This window comes from Silurus meridionalis, chromosome 17, assembly GCF_014805685.1.
Source record: "Silurus meridionalis isolate SWU-2019-XX chromosome 17, ASM1480568v1, whole genome shotgun sequence".
NCBI classification, from domain to species: Eukaryota; Metazoa; Chordata; class Actinopteri; order Siluriformes; family Siluridae; genus Silurus; species Silurus meridionalis.
The window spans coordinates 18,873,666-18,896,883 of NC_060900.1; the positions used below are offsets into that span (position 1 = coordinate 18,873,666).

Genomic DNA, 23,218 nt, shown 5'->3' on the forward strand with positions numbered 1-23,218 from the left:
CTACTACTGCTGTTACTACCACTATTTTTTACTACTACTACTACTACTAGTGTTACTATTACTACTATTATTACTACAACTACTACTACTACTACTACTACAAATAATAAGGGTGATTGCCAAATGACAAAAATATACAAAAAAAATAATAAGAAGAATGAATTTTGTTAAAAAACATGTAAGGGTAAATGACTAATATGTATGATTCAGCAAACTACAGCAAAAATCTTCTACAGCATAATATAGCCAGTGTTTTTCCTTTAATCTGTCACCATCTGTATATAACACTTGATGATTGCTTTAAGAGTTAAGGTCTTAACAAAAAAAAAACAAAAAAACGTTCGGCTACACTCTGTCTTTCCAACTGCCATTAGGATCACATTCATATTGAAAGAACTCGTTGTTGAGTTATCTACACTGCTGCTGCTGTTACAGCTGCTGCTGCTGACTGCTGCTGCTGCTGCATTGCTGCTGCTGCTACTGCCACTGTTTTTACTACTACTACTGGTGTTACTATTACTACTACTACTGCTGCTGCACTGCTGCTGCTGCAACTGCATTGCTGCTGTTGCTGCTGCTGCTACTGCTACTACTGCTACTACTACTGCTACTGCTACTGCTACTGCTGCTGTTACTGCTACTGCTGCTACTGCTACTACTACTGCTACTGCTGCTGTTACTGCCACTGTTTTTACTACTACTACTGCTACTGCTGCTGTTACAGCTGCATTGCTGCTGCTGCTACCACCACCACTACTACTACTACTGCTGCTGCTGCATTGCTGCTGTTGCTGCTACTGCTGTTACTGCTACTGCTGCTGCTATTGCTGCTGCTGCAACTGCATTGCTGCTATTGCTGCTGCTGCATTGCTGCTGTTACTGCCACTGTTTTTACTACTACTACTGGTGTTACTATTACTACTACTACTGCTGTTACTGCTACTGCTACTGCTACTACTGCTACTGCTACTACTGCTACTACTACTACTACTGCTGCTGCTGTTGCTGCTGCTACTACTGCTACTACTGCTGCTACTGCCACTGTTTTTACTACTACTACTGCTGCTGCTACTACTGCTACTGCTACTACTACTACTGCTGTTACTGCTGCTGCTACTGCCACTGTTTTTACTACTACTACTACTGTTACTACCACTATTTTTACTACTACTACTGCTACTGCTGCTGCCACTGCTGCTGCTATTGCTGCTGCTGCTGTTGCTGCTGCTACTACTGCTACTGCTACTGCTACTGCTGCTGTTGCACTGCGTTGCTGCTGTTGCTACTGCTGCTGCTACTGCCACTGTTTTTACTACTACTACTACTACTACTACTAGTGTTACTATTACTACTACTACTACTACTGGTGTTACTATTACTACTACTACTGCTACTGCTGCTGTTGCACTGCGTTGCTGCTGTTGTTGCTGCTGCTGCAACTGCATTGCTGCTGTTGTTGCTGCTGCTGCTATTGCTGCTGCTGCACTGCTGCTGCTGTTGCACTGCTGCTGCTACTGCCACTGTTTTTACTACTACTACTGGTGTTACTATTACTACTACTACTACTACTAGTGTTACTATTACTGCTATTATTACTACAACTACTACTACTACTACTGCTACTACTACTACTAGTGTTACTATTACTACTACTACTGTTACTACCACTATTTTTACTACTACTACTGCTACTGCTTTTGCTATTACTATTAATACTACTACTACTGCTGCTACTGCTACTACTGCTACTGCTGCTACTGCTGCTGTTACAGCTGCTGCTGCTGTTACGGCTGCTGCTGCTGCCACTGCTGCTGCTACTGCTACTACTACTACAAATAATAAGGGTGATTGCCAAATGACAAAAATATACAAAAACAAAAAAACGTTCGGCTACACTCTGTCTTTCCAACTGCCATTAGGATCACATTCATATTGAAAGAACTCGTTGTTGAGTTATCTACACTGCTGCTGCTGTTACTGCTGCTGCTACTGCTACTGCTGCTACTGCTGCTACTGCTGCTGCTGCTACTGCTACTACTACTACTACTACTACTGGTGTTACTATTACTACTACTACTGCTACTGCTGCTACTGCTGCTGCTACTGCTACTGCTGCTACTGCTGCTGCTGTTGCTGCTGCTGCTACTGCTACTACTGCTACTGCTACTGCTACTGCTACTGCTACTACTGCTACTGCTACTGCTGCTACTGCTACTACTACTGCTACTGCTGCTGTTACTGCCACTGTTTTTACTACTACTACTACTACTAGTGTTACTATTACTACTATTATTACTACAACTACTACTACTACTGCTACTACTGCTACTGCTGCTACTGCTACTACTACTACTGGTGTTACTATTACTACTATTATTACTACAACTACTACTACTACTGGTGTTACTATTACTACTATTATTACTACAACTACTACTACTACTACTACTACTGCTACTGCTACTACTGCTACTACTACTACTGCTACTACTACTGCTACTACTACTACTGGTGTTACTATTACTACTATTATTACTACAACTACTACTACTACTACTAGTGTTACTATTACTACTATTATTACTACAACTACTACTACTACTGGTGTTACTATTACTACTACTACTGGTGTTACTATTACTACTATTATTACTACAACTACTACTACTACTGCTACTACTGCTGCTGCTGCTGCTACTGCTACTACTACTACTACAAATAATAAGGGTGATTGCCAAATGACAAAAATATACAAAAAAAAAATAATAAGAAGAATGAATTTTGTTAAAAAACATGTAAGGGTAAATGACTAATATGTATGATTCAGCAAACTACAGCAAAAAATCTTCTACAGCATAATATAGCCAGTGTTTTTCCTTTAATCTGTCACCATCTGTATATAACACTTGATGATTGCTTTAAGAGTTAAGGTCTTAACAAAAAAAAAAAAACGTTCGGCTACACTCTGTCTTTCCAACTGCCATTAGGATCACATTCATATTGAAAGAACTCGTTGTTGAGTTATCTACACTCAGCACAGAAGCTGTAGTGACTCCTGATTGGGGCATGAAGATGCCAAAAAGACAATTTTCACACTCAGGAGTTAAAAGCTCAAACTCAGTGGACCAGGCTAAACAGGATATCTTGTTGCTCTGCTGACATTATGAATTCAATGAGTGTACTGTATTTTGTAAGGTAGCTGTATGCCTAGGATTGAAACAGATGCTGTTTTTTTTCTATTTTCACCTGTACTTACAGAGCATGAGTATCAGAACCACATATATGATCATTGTAGATGTATGGAGTAAACTGGATATTCAGTTCTCAAATTCTTCTATCTTGCATTCCAGACATATTTTTCTTAAACAGGAATAAAAATACACTTTAGCCATAGCATCACCCGGTAGTGAACATGGGAAATAAACTGGGTTGGCACTATTTAAATCTTTGGAAGTTTTAACCTTTGTGTGCACATTACACAACATTATTAAGCTGTTAAAACTGAAGTTTATGGTGTCCACTCTGTTTTTCAACCATTTAGAAAACTTAGCAAAGCCCCGCCCTTCCTTATCCCTTGTGTTCTGTTCACTACTTAGCAGTGTACTGTTCATATTGACTTTGGGCAGTTGAGACAGATGCATCTATGTTTTTTGGAAAACAGTAAAGACATAGAAAATCACTTCTAGTACCTAGGGATGTTAATAAAAAGCATGTGTGTTGAGTTTTGTTTTTCACATTTTTTGTGTTGTTTTTTTCTATTTTCACCTGTACTTACAGAGCATGAGTATCAGAACCACATATATGATCATTGTAGATGTATGGAGTAAACTGGATATTCAGTTCTCAAATTCTTCTATCTTGCATTCCAAACATATTTTTCTTAAACAGGAATAAAAATACACTTTAGCCATAGCATCACCCGGTAGTGAACATGGGAAATAAACTGGGTTGGCACTATTTAAATCTTTGGAAGTTTTAACCTTTGTGTGCACATTACACAACATTATTAAGCTGTTAAAACTGAAGTTTATGGTGTCCACTCTGTTTTTCAACCATTTAGAAAACTTAGCAAAGCCCCGCCCTTCCTTATCCCTTGTGTTCTGTTCACTACTTAGCAGTGTACTGTTCATATTGACTTTGGGCAGTTGAGACAGATGCATCTATGTTTTTTGGAAAACAGTAAAGACATAGAAAATCACTTCTAGTACCTAGGGATGTTAATAAAAAGCATGTGTGTTGAGTTTTGTTTTTCACTTTTTGTGTTGTTTTTTTTCTATTGCTGCCTGAACACCTTTTGCAATCTGCTTGATTTTTTGGGATAAATTACCCAAACATAATATAATATTTTCTTTATTAAGATCAAATTATATATGGAGTAATAGAGTCCATTTTAAATGTTCCAAATTTTCTTAATTGATAGTTTGCTTAAAAAATTCCACTGTGACCGTTATAGTGAGGAATGATGCAATGTAAAAGGCAAGTTGTCAAGGAGGTGCTGCCACGTTTGCCCTCAAAATGACGAGGATTTTTCATCAGCTCTTGTTTGGCTTACATTACCTGACGATTATCACCTCCATCTGTTTCTGCTGACCAGCACCAGAATTAATTCCTGTGTATACTACAAGTTACTCTGGTTCTTTGCTTTTTATACAGCACTATTGAGTTGATGTTTTTTTATTGTATTTTTGTTGGTTCTTATGTTCATTATTTTACTTACTGTTTAATTTTACTGTCTTACATGCAGTTCAATTGTTGTTAATTCTGTCTATTGTTGACATGAAGAATGCAAATTAAAATTAATACATTATGCAAATGGAACACAATGTCATGAAAACCAATGTGTTTGTGTGTGTGTGTGTGTGTGTGTGTGTGTGTGTGTGTGTGTATATATATATATATATATATATATATATATATATATATATATATATATATTCTTCATACATTCTTCATGTCAACAATAGACAGAATTTCAGTACACTCAAGGTTCAATGTTTTTTATTTGTCAATGCTGCCATATATGCAGACATACAGAGAAATCAAAATACCTTTTCTCTTCTCCCTAATCAAGTGTTTACATTGTCAATGCAGTATAGAAAGTTTGTATCAGCAGTCAGTGCAATATAGAACAGATTTTGTATGAGGTAACAGCAGCGTACTTGTAAAAAATATACATATATAAACCTAGTGAATATATCTCATAAATATCTGAATAACTATACATCTGAGTAAATGTAAACAGTAAGTGTGTAATTATACAATAATACTTCCAAAATATATGTCAACAATTTGTAAGGTGCAAATATACATCCTACAATATGTAAACATACTCCTAGTAGTAATATATTTATTTACTTAAATACTTGCACAAAATTTGTACAATTTCTTTCTATTTGTAGTTTTCAGCATCCACTCTGATTATAAGATCGTAAGTATTCCCCTAATGTTGTTTTTCTTATCTGTTTCAAAAGCATGTCGACCCTGATCATTTGCATGTATGGTCATGTGTATGAAAACATGAATGGATATAATGGTAAATGTACATGACTTCACTGTAATCTTAAAGGTAAAATAGTAATGTAGAGAGGATTATTTCTAAGTGTAACGGAAAAAATCAGTAGTGTGTGAATGTGTGTATAATTGTTGCTGTAATATTTGTGACCCATAACTCTGATGAGAGACTCTCTGTCCTGCTACATGTGTATGCGTGTGTGTGTGTGTGTGTGTGTGTGTGTGTGTCCTTTGGTCCTCATGCAGGTTTAAAGAGCACAAACATTAAAAAAGAGTCTGCCTTATATATATTCACAATTCCTACTTTAGAACATGGCACAGGTATGCATCAGGCCCTAACAATGTTTTTTGCTCAACTCTGACATGTTGTCTAACTCTGACAGTATTAGAAATTCCTATAGTTCACGTAGTTAAGACAAGTTTGATAAAATATCACTTTCCTCAATTAATCTGGCTGTATCACACACAGAAAATAATCTATTATAAATAAAGAAATAAAAATGTAATTATAGTGCTGGAATGAGATATTTAAATACAATGAGTGGTGTGGCTGAAAAAGGAAAAGAAGTTGCAAAATTAATACATTGATTAAACTTAGTTATAAATTACTGAGAAAGGTAAGGAGTTGTTGGGTCCTTAACTTGGGGTCTGGAAGTTGTACATCTTAACTCCATCTCCTCTTCTCTCTGCTGCAGATTTACAAACCGGGTCCTGCCCTACCCAATGTCCTGCACATTTAAATGCTTTCCTTGCTTTAACACACCCATAAAGAATGCAGGAAGAGGTGCTAATAATGTGTTGGTAGCAAGGCAAACATGTTTAGGGTAAAGAGTACACCCCGACAAGGGTTGGAAATTTACAGCTTAAGCCACGATGATGCATGTGTATTAAGTTGCGGCTTTGGAGGGAAAACTTAAGGGAGGGGTTGTATATATTTGAATTTTAAAATTCACAACAGCATCGAAGCATTGCTCACTCACAGCTCCAGTGTTCTAGGTTTGATCCTGAGCTTTGGTTTCTGCTTGTGTAGAGTTTAGCTGTTTTCCCTGTGTTTCCCCTGGTTGTCCTATTTAATCCACTTCCAAAAGCATGTTTGTGGGTTGATTAGCTACTCCGAATTCTGTGTTTGTATATGTTTTCTTTTGTTGGAATTGTTATAATTCAGGATGTATTTCTGCCTCACACCCAATATTTCTGCTCTGAATTCACATCAGTTTTGTCCTGAAGATAATAAAGAATTAATGAAGAGTTTGATTTAGTTTTCTGACTTGTATGTGTGCATAAAATGTATACCTCCCAAATGTGAGGTTAAAGACACCTGATTAAACGTGGAAATGAGGTTTCTTTTTTACATCAGATTAATTAGGTTTATTTAGGTTCCCTGTTTATTAAATCAAATGTTACAGTAAGTGTTGGTTTAAAATGCTACTGTGCATTTAAAAAATTTTAAAGCATTATATTTAAAATGCTACTAATGCTACTGTAATTACAGTGCAGATATCTTGGCACAAGACAGTAAGACATATTGTAGATATGCATAATATCAGTGTGACTGTGTGTTTGAATATTTGAAATGGTGTGCTATGTGCATTACTTATAAAATCCCACTTCCTCAATACGACCTAATGTAGTACAAATAATATTGTGATGTTTTTATCTAAGAATTACTGACAAATTATTTTATTATCATAATTTTAATTATCATAACATTTAATTACAGATTATCAATTTATAATTAAAATATATTGCTTTTGTTCTTTAAAATCTTAAATAAAAATCTTTAATTTTACAATGCTTGCTTAATCCAGAACACTATAGATACTATCTGATGGCAGTGCATTTTAGGAATGCTTCGCATATCTACACTACGCTTCAAAATATGATTTAAAATTGCAACACTGGTGCACTGTAGAGTGCATAGGGTGTGGTTATAGACATACAGCTGGTTCTCCTCACGCTTCATCTACATAAACCCATGAACTCCGAGTGTGCTTGATTCTCATTATTTGTCTTGTAAATGCCTATTAGTCTATATTTTTAAGGCCTATGTATGGGGGAAGGTGGTAGCTTCAGGCATTTGACTTTGAATCTGAAGGTCGTGAGATCAGATCCTTTTACAATATTATAGCTTGGTGGCAGCTGCATTGTATATATATTTTCTCCGAATGTCTTTTCTCCCTGTTTTGAAAGAAATTGAAAGGACTTTGTCTCTATATGTCTGGTTTTCCTACTCTTTATAATAAAGAGAGTCCACACAAATGTATTTCCACGTCCCAATTGTTACAACACAACTGAAATTGTACTTAAATGATGGTGTATGGGTCTATATTCTGTTTGTCTTATTTTTGGTAAAATCCACAGAGAAAATGTTATTGTTTATTTACCTAATGTCAGAACTGGATTAGGTACACTCAGTTACACTTGTTATAATCACAGGCCAAGTGAACAGCAGAGGATGTTACTAATCATTGCTCTGCTTATTTAATGTGCACCTAAAATGCAGGCCTCCTTCATTGTATAGTGGAAGGACCATGAAGATACATATGACATCGAAATGCAAATTGACAAGCGCAGATAAACATGTGTGTGTGTGTGTGTGTGTGTGTGTGTGTGTGTGTGTGTGTGTGTATATATATATATATATATATATATATATATATATATATATATATATACATATAAAATGTACATTGTATGTAAACTGTACAGAAGTTAATTTATTAAAAATAAATTATTTTATTTTATATAAATAATTTATTAAAAATTACCTTCTGTACAGTTATTACTTATTGCAATAGGAGAACACCACTGTTAAATATATGTGTATTTACTAGAAGGATAGACATTAATAGAGTTAGAATAGAGTAGAGTTAGAATGTTACTGAAAAAAAGTACAATCTAACTACATTTGGCTGTTCGGACTTTTCAATTTGTTCATCACTTTTGGCAAACATTATATTTCTGTGCCATGCAATGCAAGATCCTTATGCTGTTGACATTAAAAATTTTGGAGCCACATTTGGTTTTATGTGCTATACAAACAGAATTGAACAGCACATAAAACCAAATGTAGTTTCAGATCCATAATGAGCAAACCGGAGGTGTAATTAGCAGGAAAACACCTGAAAGAAAAATGCACATTAATACATGGTTCACATGTTTACTTGCAGGGCTAATGGACGGTCTGTGAATGTTTTTGTGTGAGAGAGTGTGTGGGTGGATGAACAGATAAAGGAGTGGAGGTGCACAAGGTGTAGGTGTGACACTGATCATTCAGATGCCACAACAATTCACGGATGTTAAGGGGAACACAGCTTAGTGAAGTCTGTGACACACACACACACACACACACAGGCATGTTCACATAATTATGTCACTTCCACAATTGGATTTAGACTCACATGAGTCAGTACATGCCAGTTTTAAACATATTTTTCCATAGTCATTCTGGTCAGCAAGGCCTGTGCCAGGCAGACTCAACACCAGCTTTATAATCCTTTCCTACTCTGTGAAATTCATAGACCATGCAGTAATAATGATGTACTCTGGGTTATACAGCTATAAAATCCACAAATTGCAACTAACTTATTCATCAATGATTTAAATGAAATGTAGCAGACTTATACAGTAATAATAAAAGTAGTCAAATAAACAGTATGTGTTCATCAGAATGAAAGCATAATCAATTATTAATGACAATAATGCCGACTGCATATTATAATGGAACACTACACATATATTTCCAACAAACGTCTGTTCAAGGCTTCAGTTCAGGATATACCAAAAAGCAAATCTTCTAATCCTGAATTTTACAAGATGTCACTACATAATAAATAACTAAACTGCTGCAGTCCCAGGCAGATACTTCCTCAACTATGTGTAGAATGTTCTTATCTAGGGATCGCCTAGTACCCCAGCAAGCATGTATACTGTAGAATATGCATTAATCACAATATCTCAAAAGCAATATAATAATCACAGGGTTGCAAATCAAATATTCAATAACTACAATAAAAAAATTGCTAGATATTTGCCTTCAATTTATCTAAGGCTAAAAAGGCCCAAAGGGGTCTGCCATGTCATATATAAAAAGAGGGGCAAATGATGCTCATGTGATGCTCATGTGTTTAACTTCTGGATCTATTACACATGTAATGTATTAAAGACAGAAATTATGCTTAAAAGCGTGTATACATCAGCAGAACTAAAAATGAAAGAAGTTTGAATTGATACAAATATCCATTTTATTTTAGACAACGAGGAGTTCAGTACACGATGAGGTATTTTAATTTGAAAAATGGTAAACAGGGTTTTATTATATAAACTCTTTAAAAGACCTAAAGACTGACCTCCAGTGGTGATCTGTAATTATTACAAGAATGAAAAAAGACAATTCAAAGTTCCACATGCTGCACAATTACATCATCCTCAAATAGCTAAACCCCCAACCCCAGTCCCCACCCAGTCACCACATGATTCGAAAGTAACAACCTCTACTAAAGTGGTCCCCTAGGGGGCCAAATCAAAGAATGCTTAATGGTTTTAAAAGGTTGATCAAAACAAAAAGACATAACATAACATAACATAACATAACATAACATAACATAACATAACATAACATAACATCACAATACTGACATTTAATGAAGGGAACTGTCAAATAATCAATGTATAATAATCAACATCAAATTCATAAATGTTCAAGATTTTATTAATTTGTTATTTAATTTAACCACTTATTGCACTCAGCCATGCTTTGAAAACATTGAAAAGCTTAAAAAGTTGAAAAAAATACTAATAAACCAATTAATTGGGCTTAAAGTAAAAGGCAGAAAAAAGAAAATCTACTAATAGAGATTTTTTAAAGGTAAAGTGTTGTGGTGTGGTGTAGCACTGCTGTCTCTCTCAGCTCTATGACTGATGACTTTCAGTCTTTGAGGCATTAATTCTGGCCTTTAGCTGAGAAGTTAAATCAGGATTTCTCAAATAAGGTTGTTAATCTACTCATGAACTGAATCTGGTATAACCTAACCACTTATTTCTGAGCTGATTCAGGCCTGACCTATTAATTCTGATACGTAACTGATGAATTAATGAGTGTTTTACCTACTGACTGCCGGTTTGAAAGTTCACGGTGTCGGAAATAAAAGCTTTTGATTGAGGCATTACCCTGAGATCCTGAAATGGTAAATAGATTCATTCGATTTTTGCTTTTCACAATGTTTATACCTGCTTTTGTGATATTATAGAACCACATAGAACTGAGTTGATAATGATTGCTGAAGGAACTTCAAGGTATGATTTATGTTATATTTGAATTTTATTACTATTTATAAAACATATATGTAATATGTATGTGACAAATAAACATCCTTGAACTGTAAAATTCCTCAGATGACTATATTTGCATTGTGACAGTTTTCCATAAGCTAAAAATCTACTTATATGTCTTTTCTAAAGCTGTACAGTTCTGGATAGTTTGTCAAACATATTTATCCATTGTGTATTATGTAGACCAGAGTTGCCCAATCTGTTTCCAAGCATTTCAGTATATATTTTTTGTCTCTGAATGACAATACCATTTGCACTACGACCACTTAAAATATACATTTCTGATTGACTAATTGGTGTTTAGTGTTTTTGTTTGTTTACTTGTATAATCATAAATAACTGTTATGGTATAATTATGCCTCTTAAAAACCCTATTTGTGAACATTACATACAAACAGTAGAATCATGAAGCAGTGTCTTAAATATCTAAATCAGAGGTGGCCAAACTTTTTCCTATGAAAAGCCAAACATCACATAATTTTGGGCTGTGGGTCAAACGTAAATGCTGCATTATACCAAACTGTATTATAATTAAAATTATATTAAAATGAAAGTTGCCCTGGTTCTATTCATTTATTTATTTCATTATATTTAGAAAAAAATAATAATAATGCAAATAAATAATGCAGTTTTCTTCTTCAATTAAGGTTTCAAGTTCAATGAAACTTACAAATCGAACAATATAAACATTGAAACAATCCCATTTATACAATAGAGTTCAACGCCTAATACAGCTATTCCAGCTATTAGCAATACATCCAGATGTTTGTACCATCAGTAAACTCTGTGCTTTAGTAATGACAACTTTTTCATTTATATTTTTTGCAGCTCAAAAATAATACATTCATTGTTATATTAAATATTAAATTATAAATTAATTTCTGGATCAGTGGAAGGCTTTTTTCTTTTTTCCCCAATCTTTTCAGATATGGCATGGACCAATCTAAGTCACCAGTGGCCCCAGTTTGTGCTGTAGACTTGGTATTTAGTACTGTAGTATGCAGGATGGATATATAACCTCGGCTCCATTGAAGCGCGAGCGCTCGCGCATGCGCACTTCGTCGCGTGCGCTCTGCTGCAGTGACAGTGTAGATCAGTGTTTAGCTTTTAGCCACCGGGCCTCGTACTGCAGCACGGTTCAGGCCAAATCCTGACCACATGTGACCAGATCCCAACAAAAAGCCGGTAAGAAATGCGCAAGTGTGCGATTCCTGACCTACAATTAACGCTGTTAATATATAAAGAAATAGACCAGGCTCATCAGTGGCCTGTGCAATGAATAACATCTTGTTTATATTTACACGTCGATGACATTTCACTCGTGATCAGCTGATGCAGATCGTCTTGCGCTGTTGTTTCGTGTAAACGCATCAACGCTTATTTCCGATTGGTGTTTTTTTTTTTTTTTTTGTTTTTCCAATGCATGAAATAGCACATAATCCTGCATTTGTGCGCGCGCGCGTCCGTGACCTTCCAGACTGCGGTGCTAGAGCTACGTTTATTTAAAAGAGCTGTCTTTAATATGCATATACACACAGACACGCACACACACGCTCACACACACACACACACCACCGCAACATGTGGGCTTCACCTGCGGCGGGTGAATATATCCATCCTCTGCTCTTAGAAACAACAGATTCTTTCATTCATCTGTTGGATCGTATTTGAGACACGGCGCGCGAGCCTGTAGATAATAAGGATATTTTTATTCTCCGGTATTGCCATCCAAACAAAAACCTTAACTCGAGCGCTCAAATTCGTTCATTGATCGCTCTGAAATATGTTTCCATCCAGTGTCCATTTGCCACTAATGCTTGGCCACACTGTCATACCCTCGTGATAATATGGCGTATACCGTGTGTTTATAATCAGCCCGTTTTCTGTGCGGTAAACAAAACTCGGGCAGATTGATTAGCAAACGTCACCACTCCAATAATAAATAATAAATCGCATGCTAAACACTCCCCAAATGCCAAAGTGCGTCTTCCCAGGTTACCACCTTCACCCTGCACCACCATACTGTACACACTGCTGGGTGATGCATAGGGTAGAAACATGTCATGTCTCAAATCAGTTTATTTTTTACTTTGGGTGGGTGTGCAGAAGTAAATTTCATAATCGTTTCATAATAGTCATAATAATGTGGAGCATGATTTATATAAAACCTTCATTCCATGATTCATATCCTACAGATTAAGGTTCTATGCTTGTTAAGAGCATAGAAATGTTTTCTTTTACAAATGTAACTACAAATTTGTCACTTGGAAAAACTTGTAGTTTATTACGTTAACTAAGTGGAATAGTGAATTGTTTTGTGTTATAGGTATAGTCTCTATATAGGCTGCATGGACACACAAGAATGGACATATTCTTATGCTTGTTTGTGTTAATTATGGATAAGTATAGAATGAGATATTAATGTTAATTCTTCTGTCTCCCTGGGACTAGATCTCAAAAAAAGGAGGTGGAGGACAAACAGGTGGTTGACAACAGAAAGTGGGACAGACATGGGCGATTATGAAAATGGTAAACGTTTAAATTGATGTCAACAGTAATAGTATACTATAACAACAAAAAACAACTACTATATATATAAGACAAATATAATCCGAAGTAATACATTGAATTGTTGCATGAAAAAAAGTAAACATTTTCTCTGCATATTTAGTGATTAGAAATGTATAATATATATTTTGGATAGGGGCTGATGTTCATTTTTAATCTGTTGCATTAGTGAAAGCAGAGGAGCTGCTTGTTTCGTCAGAGGAGCAGCAGCAATATGTAATTCTGCCCTGTCCCACTGACAGTCATCAGCATTGTCTGACTGGGGAATCTCCCCTTTTAAATGACTCAATGAATGAGAAAAAGAGAAAGGCAGAGGGAGGGACTGATGACATGATGGAGCAGACAGATGAGGACCAAACCATCCTGCCAGCACAGAGGACCAGTATGCCAACCATGGAACCAGTACCTTTGCAAACTACTGACGAAATAAATCAGAATGTACCCTGTAAGACCGGGGAAACAGAATTCATGGAAATGCTTAAACAGGACAATAAATTAGACTTTCCCACATCTGAAGCTGATGCTGACCAGGACCCAGACTGTGACCGGAAGATCAATCCCGATGGCAACCACCAGGGCTCACGCATGTTCTTTTGTCAGCACTGTCAAAGGCGATTTACCACCAAGCAAGGCCTGGAAAGGCACATGCATGCAATGTCATCCTGCCACCAACAGATATTTAAATGCCGCTTCTGCAGAAAGTGTTTTAGTACACAGTTCTGCCGTCGACGACATGAGAGAAGACATAATAACGGCAATAGAAGGACAGGTGGTCTCATAATTAGCCCCGCTCCCCAGGTTGTTCACGAGACTCAAGGAATTGTCTCTTTGGAAAAGGAAGACGAACTTTCCCTGACCTCCCAGGTGGTCAGTAACTTTCCTGTGCCTGATTTAGAGGTAAAAGATGATTCGGATGAATTTAGAGAGACTAAGTGCTTGTTTGTCTGTAAGTACTGCAAGAAATCATTTGGAACTCACACCAGCTTGCGAAGGCATGAGCGCAGGATACACGAGCGCCGTCTGTTACCGAGAGGAGCCTGTCAGAAAGTTGTGAATTCTCATGAGGTTAAAATTCAGAGTTCTGGTGGTGGACCAGAAACCTCTTCCAATGCACAGCAACACAGCAATGAGGTAAGACAAGAAGAGGAGTATATGGTTGATATTTCTGGCAACATTTCAGAGAACCTTAGCTTCTACATTGATGGCAAGATCATCTCCACCAGTGCTGTCACCAACTGTGAAGTGATGGAGCTGAATTCTGCTGCTGCTGTGATTGGTTTGGATGCCTTAATTGTCAATCCTGCTCAAATTACACAGGCTTTTAAAATTGAATCTAATGACTGCAGTATGACTTCTGACCTTAGTGGTCAGTCCTCTAGCAGAAGGAGGACATCTACACCACCTTTATTGCCACAAATCAAAACAGAATTGGAGTCTGAATCTATCTTAACAACACCTTCCTCTACCTCCGAAAGTACACTGATTGGCACGGTTTTCCCCAGAACATTAGAGACCATTGTTTTACAAAAAGAGAAAACTATTTATCTGTCCCCCAAGCTAAAGCAGCTCTTACAAAACCAGGACAGCAGTAAGTCATCATTTTCTCTGATCACTGAAGGCCAAAAACTCTGTCCACCTTTACCACTAACACTTTTACCTGCAACAAGTAGCAGGTTTAAAAGAAGGACTTCATCCCCACCTCCAAACTGTCCACAGCAAAGCAGTGCATCAATGCTGAAATCCAGTGTTGAGCAGGAAACTGATTCTTCTGCACCTAAAATGCCAAAGATAGACAGCCACTGCACATCTGCAATGAGTCTATCTAAAAAAGAAGAAATGGGAACCGTAAATCTAGCCCCAAACAATAATGAAACCAGTCAGGAGCTATTGGACTGCTCTGCATCAGGAACTGGTGGCAGGTCATGCAATCAGCAGCCATTAGATCTCTCCAGTGCTGTGGGTAAGAGAGAGAGTGAGATCTTAGCTGATTGTGTTCTGGATCTGAGCATGAATAGAAAGAGTACAGAGTCTGACTCCGCTGGATGTTTTGCTTTACAGACATCAGTTAGGAAGACTAAACCCAACTCAAGCATGTTGGAGAAAGTATTGCTAAACCAGTATGCTGTAGTAGATGTTTCTGCACCAGCAGATGGCATTATCAGTGCTCCTACTGCAACCGATCTAGCAGCAATAGCTGTGTCTGAGCCAGTTCTTGAGAACCATGAAAATGTTGTGCTTGAACAGGCTCCACCCTCTACTCCTTCACTGAATGCGACACCTTCTCTGCCAAATTCTGCTACACTGAACACTTCTTCAGCCAAACCTATTTTAACTACTCAAGAGCCCACAGAGATATTCCTACCAGCACAGACATCCATAACCAATCAAGAGCTTCACCCGATCTGCTCCACTGCTCAGTCCTCAAGTCCTGTAGTGCTCAGTGGACCTGTGGAACTTTCTGTCGGAAGTTCATTGGCAGCATTTAATGTGTCTCTTCCCAATTGGCTTAATACTGCCCCTGGAAGTGTGACCCATGCGCTCATCCCCACAACCCCAACACTAAGTTTACAAAGTCCTCAGTTTCTTACAGATGCATCTGTGTGTGATCTAGCACAAAGGACCCTGGTGATTGATTCTGTCTTGTCACCTGAAACACAGCTTATTTCTCCTGTGTTGGTAAACCAGTCTAACATCAGTTCCCTCAGTTTTTCTCCGAATGTTGTTGTTATTGAGTATACTGTTGCACTGGAGTCCTCTAACGCTACCCCCTTTCCCCAAGCTAATGCTGTGGACTCTGATTTTGATAAAACATCACCAGATCACACTGATACACAAAAACCCCAGCCATCTCAATTAAAGACTTCAAACACTGAACCATCAGTTCCAGAACTGCCAGAGACTGGCACTGTTGAGGCTCAAGATGAAGCATCTGACTCATCATCTATTGAAGGATCATTGGAGAATGATGCAGTACTGCCATTACTTGGTTCCAGTGTTTCACAAAATGTGGAGACAACTGTGGAGCTTGCAGAAAATGCATCCTCCACTGAGAATTTTAAAGTTGAAATTTCAGACTTGTCCATCCAGCACAACCCTCTGAATGACGAGCAATTGCCCTGCCTCCTTTATGCAAGCGCTTTATGTGTAATGCCTGTGATGAGCTCTTCCAGTCCATGAAGGGCCTAAGTCAGCATATTGGTGAACACTCAGACACTTGGCCATATAAGTGTGAGTTTTGTGTGCAACTGTTTGAGACAGACACAGATTTATTTGAGCACCGATCCAGTTATCATGGCATTGGTAAAATCTATGTCTGCAGAATATGCTCCAAAGAGTTTGCCTTTCTTTGTAACCTAGAGCAACATCATCGAGATCTCCATCCTGGACAGGAGTGCTCTCACACTGAAGTAGAAAATGGTAAGTTAAGACCTGAAAACCATAATAGTCCAGTGAGATCTGACACGGTTACCACAGAGTGTCCTTCAATAGACAAGTGTGGCCCGTCCTTTGAAACAGCTCTAAAACCAGAGCCTGGCAACATCTCTGAAAACACTACTGAGGAGTTATACACTACCATCAAGATTATGGCATCTGAAGGTGTCAAGCCTAAAGGTACAGATGTAAGGCTTGGTATTAACCAGCATTATCCAAGCTTTAAGCCACCTCCATTTCCATATCACAACCGAACACCAGTTGAACCAACCACCACAGCCACTAACTTCACCACTCATAATATCCCACAGACTTTCAGCACTACAGTTCGCTGCACCAAGTGTGGCAGGGGTTTTGACAACATGCCCGAACTGCACAAGCACATATTAGCCTGTGCTAATGCGAGTGACAAAAAACGCTACACTCCAAAAAAGAACCCCATTCCACTCAAGCAGTTTGCAAAAGTGCAAAATGGAGTTTTGTTGCCTGCAAGAGGAGTCAACCTTAGGCAGAATGTCTCCCAAAAGCTACCAAAAAAGCCCCAATGCCATGAGTCAGAAGCTAAGACAAAGCTGGGTTCTCATAGTAAGAGGAAATCTATGTGGATACAGAGAGGCAGGCCAGTAGGGCGAAAGAGTTCACAGGAAGAGCTGGAGGTTTATGTTTGTCCTCATTGCAGCAGGGAGTTCACTTACCATACCAGCCTGAAGAAACATATGGCTTTCAGCTGCCCAATGAAGCCTATTTGCAGGAAGCCTCCAAAAAGAAAAGGTAGCATGGCACCAACACAGGAAAACCATGGACGGGTCCACACACGGGTATCAGAAGTAATAATGAAGCCACAAAGGTTAAACCAAGGACAGAAATCATTAGCAAAAACACAACCCAATGAGCCTGGTTCAGCCAGCAGTGTGAATCTACCAGTCAAGGCTCATATTGGCAAAGGAAAATTTACTGTCCGTAATTACAGGCCTAAAACATCCGATATTCTCTCAAGCTCTGCAGATCACATAAGTAAAAAAAGTAGACTCATTCTGATGGAAACCATTCAGTCACCAATAGCGTCAAAGTCTTTAGTAGCACTAGGGAAATCTCAGCAGCAGAGCAATGGGGTACACTGTTTGGAGAGCAAAATAAAGCAACGAGATATAGAGTTGAAGCCCAGCACAGAGGAACAGTTCTCTCTGCGAGTGAGAGGTCCCATTACTCGCAGTCTACAGCATGTTTCATCTAATGTCACATCCAATACTAACAAAAAAGCTAACTCGACTAATCCAACCAAATCCTTTGTCCAGACAGGTGATCAAAATGTCACTCATCAAGCAGTTGTAGAGTCAAAAAAATTGAATTAAAGTATAAAAAAAAAAAAACAAGCATTAACAATGAAACTTTTGGCCTTGATCTATGGTGAGGCTATCTGTAAATCTTATCTACTGAGTTATATGTTTTTTTAATAGAAAACTTTAACATTATAAGGAAACCTTGGTGAGAATGGTTGCAAATTAGATTTCTTAACTGTGCTCAAACCTGCAGTGTCCTTTTAACAAGGGTACTTGTTTATAGTAAGCTAACAAGACAACGTCTGTAGCATAAATACATTCATAAATATCACCTAAAATCGTTTGAACCTGTATTCATCTTTCTAGTCCTTATATACCCAACACTGCATATTTCTCTATTTTCCTGTCTCATTAACAAACTCCATGCGGTTTATTAGTAAGTATGGTGAGAGTATAAAAAGAAACAAAAAAGCATTTTTATATAGTATAATCCTTTGCAAATTGGCCATGTATAACTAAATGGTTTAAAAAGTGGTTAGATTAGACCAACATTACATTAAATTTCAGATCATATGCCTAAAAATATGTTAACAGAGTGATCATGATCCTATTGGCATGATGCAACCTCATGCCACTAATCTGGTCTGAAATATTCCTATAAAATCTATTATTATGTATGAACTAATGATAAGGGCCTCCAGTAATTTCTCATAGAATGTTGTAGATTATATAATGTTTATCTGTCCTTAAATTTGTTTTGTATTAAACCTGATACCCCATATCTAAATAATGCACTTATTTTGTATAGTTTATAAATGTCAGCTTTAAACTGTTTCCATATGTTCAACAATAGTATGATCAGTGCTAAAGCTATTATTACTGCTTCTCAGTTGGAAACATCTTGTTTCTAAACTAACTGAAAACGATCAAAAGACTTAATAAAAGTCAAACACTTTTCTTTATTATTTATGCACTTTATTACAATACAATCATTAGTGTCAGAATGCAATAATTGGCTATTACTGAAGACGTCATTGAATTACTAAATATTAATTTCATAGCAAACGAATATATGTAAACTCCTCATTTGTTAATCGTAGAATGCACCATTTATCTGATATTTATTTTCATACATGTAAATGTGGTGGCTGGTAGATTTGATTTGTGTTTAAAGGTGCATTTTCTGATAAGCAAAAGTGAGTGACATAGTGTTAACAAAAATAAAGCAAGTAAGACTGGGTCAGCATGCCACTTTTTACCACATCACAATGTGTTCTATCACTGTAAATGGGCCAACATCTGAGACAGGAAACATGCAGTCTGTTCTGAGACTAGACTCTTAAGCACATACAATGTAGCATTTGTTGTGTTAATTATATTGGTGTCCTTCTGCGTATATGTTTGAAAAACAATTGTTCTGTGATTTGCACAATCTGTGTTTATAAGCCTATAATGTGTTGAATTTTGGGAACAGTACTGTCGATAATATTTGGGGGAAAACACCTAGAGAAAAGCCTTATACTTTTCTGATAAGAACGTAGCTCTGCTGAGGCAAGCTGCTATACTGATTAATTATATTTTGCTTTAGCACTGAAGGACTAGTATTAGATTAGGATCTGTGTAAATATGTCACTAACAGGGTTTTTTCGTTGTTGTTGTTGTTACGAGTTATAATGGGTAAATGAACGGTAATAAGGGTTCACTGGTATATGTTTACATTAGGGCCCATCACACAAAAATGGCCTGCTGATTAGCTGAAATAATAAGTTGCTTTTTGTATATAATAAAATGCTAGTAAAAATTGAAGTACATAAGCAAAAGTATACAGTCTCAAACTTGAATACTGCTGGTTATTAAACAGCAGTTTCAATCAGATTGTGGGTTGAGACTTAATTGTTACCTTGTAAACAAAATGACTTGATTTATTTCATAAATGCTAGTTTTATTTTAAATCACCTTTTTTTGCACATTGTAATTCAGCATATACTCTACCATGAACATCAAATATCCTGCTCTCGAGCTACCAATCTAAAGTCATGACACGTACTTAACCTGATGGAGAAGCTGTGAATTAAAAGGATCTATTAATCCTAATTTACTTGTGATATATTTGTGGAAAACTAATGTTAACCTCTGAAGCATGTTTCTGTTTGAGCCGCAGTGCTTTTGAAATGCTGTTATGTATGTTAATAAACTGCTCTGTGATAAATGAGACCAGAGAATTTTTTTTTACAATCAAGATAAAAGATATATGATTAATCAAATAATTTTGATTCAATAAAATTCAACCTGTTCTGTTTTTTTTTTTAATGACCACACTAGCAGCATTTATTAAATGGGTGAGATGCTATGAAAGACTTCACAAAAGAAACAACAAAAAAAACCTTGCCTTTGCCAGCAGATGGCGCCCTATTTTTGCTGTAATATTCAGGAACCCGAACCCCTTTCATCCATTTTCTAAAGAACATCAGAGCCAGCATCACAGACCTATATCTGGCATAGTTACACATTTACATCTATTCATATAATTAAAAAAAAAGTGATTTACTGATGAGCCAGGATTTAGTCGGAGACTGACACTTTAAATGTGCTCAGTGATACACATGATGCAAAAAGATTCCACCATTTTATGAGAATTAAGTGCATGGAATCCAAAACCACAAGGGTTATCGAAATGATAGCCACAGCCATTGCATAACAATAGGCACAAAGCATTTAAATAACAAATGATGCATTAATGTGACCCAAAGGAAGCCATCTTGGAATCACGAAAACAATACAATAATCATGAACCATATAGCCGTGTGGGATGCATGTCATCAGCTATGCCAAGAAGGAGCATCATAGCTGAACACACACACAGATAGCCATTAACTAGTGTTTAGGGTGTGTATGTATGGATGTGCAATTGCTCTCAGAGGAGTATCAAGCTCTTTTGGAGGTTTTGCAGAAATCATTTAAGAAAAAAACATTGATCTGATTTAGTATTACATTCAATAAAATATAAATATGGAGGTGGCACAGTGAGGCTGTGGCATTGCTACCTTACAGCCCAAGGGCCTCTGATTCTATCCAGAGCTTGTGTTATGGACTCTTCTGGTGTTTATCATGTTTTGACTGTGTCCCTGTGATCTCCAATTTCCTCCCACCTTCCAAAAACAGCTGGTGTGGTTTGGCTGTCCTAAATTGTCCTGTGTGTGAATCTGTGTGTGCATGGTGCTCTGTGCTGTGACATGGACTGACAGTCCCAGGGTGCATTTCCACCCTATGCTCTATATAGGCTCCGGCTCTACCATCACCCTGACCTGGAAAAATGGCTACGGAAGATGAAGTAGCAGCCTTTTCTTCAATTCTCTAGTATGTTGTTATTCTACCACATATGGCCAGGCCTTGAAAATAATTATCATGCATTATTACTTACTATCCAAAAGAAATAGAAGAGTCTTAATCATTTGAGCGTTATGAATATTAAATCACTGGTTTCAAGGCACTAATGTATAGGTAAAGGATGGGCCACGAGCAGCATGTAGTATTTCTTGCACGCTTCTCAAATTATATCTCGAATAGCAGCTTCCCTAAGTGAAGAACGGAGCAGATATTGTGACGCAGAGCCACGATGTCAGCATTGATATTGTCTTGTATGTGCTTCATACCACGCAGAGCCTCGTTTTCAACCTGAGAGCTTCGGCCTTGAGTCAAACTAAGCACTGTTCTTCACAACACATGGAAGCTGTTTTGGGTTTAACAATGTTGTCATGGAAGTGGTGTCTGGCTATTTTGTACATTTCATTATTTACTTTCCCTCCAAATCTTCAGAAAATAAAACCTGATGTTCTCCTTCGTGAGTGGAACACAAAAACAGACTGACAGGAAACACTAGCTGGCTGTCATCATGTTAGCCATTTTGGGTGATAGACACAAATGCACCAAGAGCAGCTGTGAGCTATGAGAAGATGCAGATGTTCCATAGTTCATAAAGCATAGACTTGGACATCGTTTCTACACTAATGCTGAAGACTCATGTTTTTTTTTTTTAATATAACGTTATACTGCACCGTCCTGCATTTGTTAAAAGCTCAAGCACGTGAAGTCAGTTTGGACCCAATCTAGCCGTCATCAGGACCTGGCAAAGCTGATTGGTTGAGAACGTTTGATTGACGCGTCATGTCATAAAGGGGGCGGAGTCAGTGTCCCGCCAGTTCAGCAACTGAAAGCGCATACGACATGTGCACAGGAAAGTGAATCTGCAGTGTTAGAAAGAGTTTATCGAACATTTGATTTGCTATAAAACTATAACTGATTATTATGATTTGATATTTTGGTTAATTATGTTTTTTTTCTGGTCGTGTGAATAAACCCTGAGGAAGTCCGCATGTCTCAGGTTTACTGACCGTTAAAGGGGGCTCGTTCCGGCGAGCTATTGGCCAAAGATGACATCATGCGCGAAAGCCCCGCCCACATCGCCCCCCGCAACGCGCGCGGACGCTGCACGCGGCATCAACAAAGCAAAGCCCGCGTGCACGCTTTTCCTGGTGCCGTTTCGATGTACGTCGTCAGGCGCTCGTGCGTTTATCTTCTCTCCATCATTATTGAGAGAACAGACACCTGGTCTTATTTCTTTATGTATTTTTCAACACTTTAAGCAGCCAAATGCAGCCAAAGCCACATTATAATTGCGCTGATACGAATAAAAAATATATATAAAAGCGCACTGCGTCAGAGGCTGAACTTTTTTCCCCTAATGATCCATCGCCTTTCAGTGAGACACAAACACCGCACCATCAGTACCCACCAAACCCGCCTGTACCCGGTCTGAACCGGTTCAGGGGGGGGGATTGCGCGCTCCCATCCCGCCCCCCTTCTGTCACGCGCCAAAACACTGAAGCGCGCGACCGAGCCGAAAAAACGGAACATCCTCATAGGCTTGCAGAAGTCCTCGAGCCTCCGCACATGCTGCGTTCTGATTGGCTGACGGTCTCCTGCTGCTGACGACGACAATGTGGTTATTGGTCGGCGGCGGAGTAAGAACTCGAGTGTGATTGGCCGCATGCTGGTGCGTGTGTGTCTCCCCCCCCTTTACAAACGCGAGGAAGCGA

General features: G+C 37.9%; 1 protein-coding gene across 1 annotated transcript; it reads left to right on the forward strand.

Moving 5' to 3' along the window:
• Positions 1-11,855: 11,855 nt before the first annotated feature.
• Positions 11,856-20,331, forward strand: prdm2a (PR domain containing 2, with ZNF domain a). Its single transcript, XM_046870559.1, is given in 4 exon segments — positions 11,856-12,027; positions 13,294-13,371; positions 13,580-16,517; positions 16,520-20,331. Coding segments are annotated over 3 exon segments (4,632 nt in total). The 5' UTR covers positions 11,856-12,027; positions 13,294-13,352; the 3' UTR covers positions 18,195-20,331.
• The last annotated feature ends 2,887 nt before the right edge of the window (positions 20,332-23,218 follow it).